The sequence below is a fragment of the Bubalus bubalis genome, chromosome 16 (genome assembly GCF_019923935.1).
Source record: "Bubalus bubalis isolate 160015118507 breed Murrah chromosome 16, NDDB_SH_1, whole genome shotgun sequence".
Taxonomy (NCBI): Eukaryota; Metazoa; Chordata; class Mammalia; order Artiodactyla; family Bovidae; genus Bubalus; species Bubalus bubalis.
This window is the reverse complement of record NC_059172.1, coordinates 35,101,876-35,103,868: the sequence shown is the minus strand read 5'-3', so window position 1 is coordinate 35,103,868 and position 1,993 is coordinate 35,101,876. Positions and strand designations below refer to the sequence as shown.

Sequence of the window (1,993 nt, the reverse complement as noted above, 5' to 3'; positions counted from 1 at the left end):
TTATAATCTGTTTCTGAAAGTTCTAATTACCCTTTCTCTTATCTGCTTGGTTCTCACCCCATAAATAACAGGATTTAGAGCAAGTGGGATGACAACATAAAAATTAGCAAGAAGAATGTGGATGTATTGAGGAACATTTCGGCCAAAATGGTGGGTCATGAAGGAGAAGAATGCTGGAGTATAGAAGGCCAATATGACACAGACATGGGAGCCACACGTGCTGAGTGCCTTTAACTGGGCACTCTTGAAAGGTAGGCAGAAGACAGCACGCAGGATATGGACATAGGAGATGACAATGGCTATGATGTCAAACACCAAGATAGAGATAGAACATAAGCCATAGATGATGTTGACCTTTATGCTGGCACAGGACAGGCGGGTGATGCCCATGTGCCCACAATATGTGTGGTGGATGATTTGGTGCCCACAGAAGGGTAACCTCAGGATGAGCAGAACAAAGGGAATTGCAATAGCTAAGGGTCTCAGAAGGATGAGCAATGCTATCACTAATACCGCCTTGTTTGTCAGTACCAATGTGTAGTGAAGAGGGTTACAGATGGCCACATAGCGATCATAGGCCATGGCCACAAGCACAGCCGACTCCATACCAGTGCATAGCTGGATGAAGAACATCTGGGCGAGGCAACCCTCAAAGGAGATTTCTCTCAGGTTGAACCAGAAGATGCCAAGCATCTTGGGGATGGTGGATGTGGACAGGCCCAGGTCAATAGATGACAGAATGGCCAGGAAGTAGAACATGGGCTGATGGAGACTGTGTTCAGTCTGAATCACGTAAAGAGTTGTAATGTTTCCCAGTAGAGCAGTCATATATACAATACAAAATGGAAAACCAATCCACATATGCACATCTTCTAGCCCTGGAATTCCCAGAAGGAGAAAAAAGTAGGGGTGGAACTGTGTGTCATTAGGAGGGACCATGTTTCTCTGGCACTGTGACAGCTGCACATTTCATACCAGATGTCTCATTCATTGAGAGGCTCCAGCACTTCTTGTCCAGTTATATGGATTTCCTACAGAATTATACAAAAATATGTGTGGTCTTTTCCAGTCACCAAGCCCATTATGACATAATTGTGTGACCTTTATGAAAACTAAAAAACATCATTCTTGTTTAATTTTGATGTAGCTTATCAGACATTACATTTATTTTCATTAAACTCTTCAATAATTTTAATGATTAATTTATTTAATTTTATACTTTTATATTTTATTATTAATTTAATAATTTAATTTAATGAAACTTTTATCAAAGATCAATAGCTTATCAGGCAAATGGCCAGATATTTGGTGTGCACAGATAATTTAAGCATCGTTACTCCTCTTGCTGCTGCTGCTGCTAAGTCGCTTCAGTCGTGTCTGACTCTGCGCGACCCCATAGACGGCAGCCCATCAGGCTCCCCTGTCCCTGGGATTCTCCAGGCAAGAACACTGGAGTGGGTTGCCATTTCCTTCTCCAATACTCCTCTTAAGGAAGTTCAATTATAGCTTAAGAATTAAAACAATAATAAAATGATTTCTTTGGAATTGTAACAGGTATATTTTCCTTTTATCCTAGGCAATTACCATCTCATAGTTAATTGCCACAACCTGTGAAGATAGAACTTGCACAAAATCTTTTTAGAAGTACCAAACCCAGTAGAGAAAGCCACTCAATCAACTCCTATATCTCTTTCATCAGAAACACCACCATTGTAGTTTGGGTAGACTGTACTGAATGTAGGAAATCCAGACTCATGGTGGATATAGTTGATAGAGTTGACTTGGCCTCACCATTAGATTTTACAATTGATTGTTGAAAATAGCGGAAGAGATAATGATGAAATTGTAAGAGCTTGGTTCACAGCAGCATGCAGCTTCTTAAGTACTTATCCAAAGTGGTGTTTAAGACATAGTCCTGAAAACATAGGAGTAGAGCATATGAAATTAAATTGGAAAGAGAGTCAAGGTGATGGAATTTTTAATATAGAAGAGG

At 40.2% G+C, this 1,993-nt stretch overlaps 1 protein-coding gene across 1 annotated transcript; it reads right to left on the bottom strand.

Annotated features, from left to right (window-relative positions):
- Window positions 1-939, bottom strand: LOC112579470 (olfactory receptor 52E1-like). The gene has a single exon (XM_045162874.1). The coding sequence runs from the start codon at window positions 937-939 to the stop codon at window positions 1-3; it is 939 nt and encodes a 312-aa protein (XP_045018809.1).
- Window positions 940-1,993: the final 1,054 nt, after the last annotated feature.

What these genes read in the sequence shown, in the direction of transcription:
- LOC112579470 (XM_045162874.1), bottom strand. Translation starts at nt 939, where the DNA reads ATGGTCCCTCCTAATGACACACAGTTCCACCCCTACTTTTTTCTCCTT.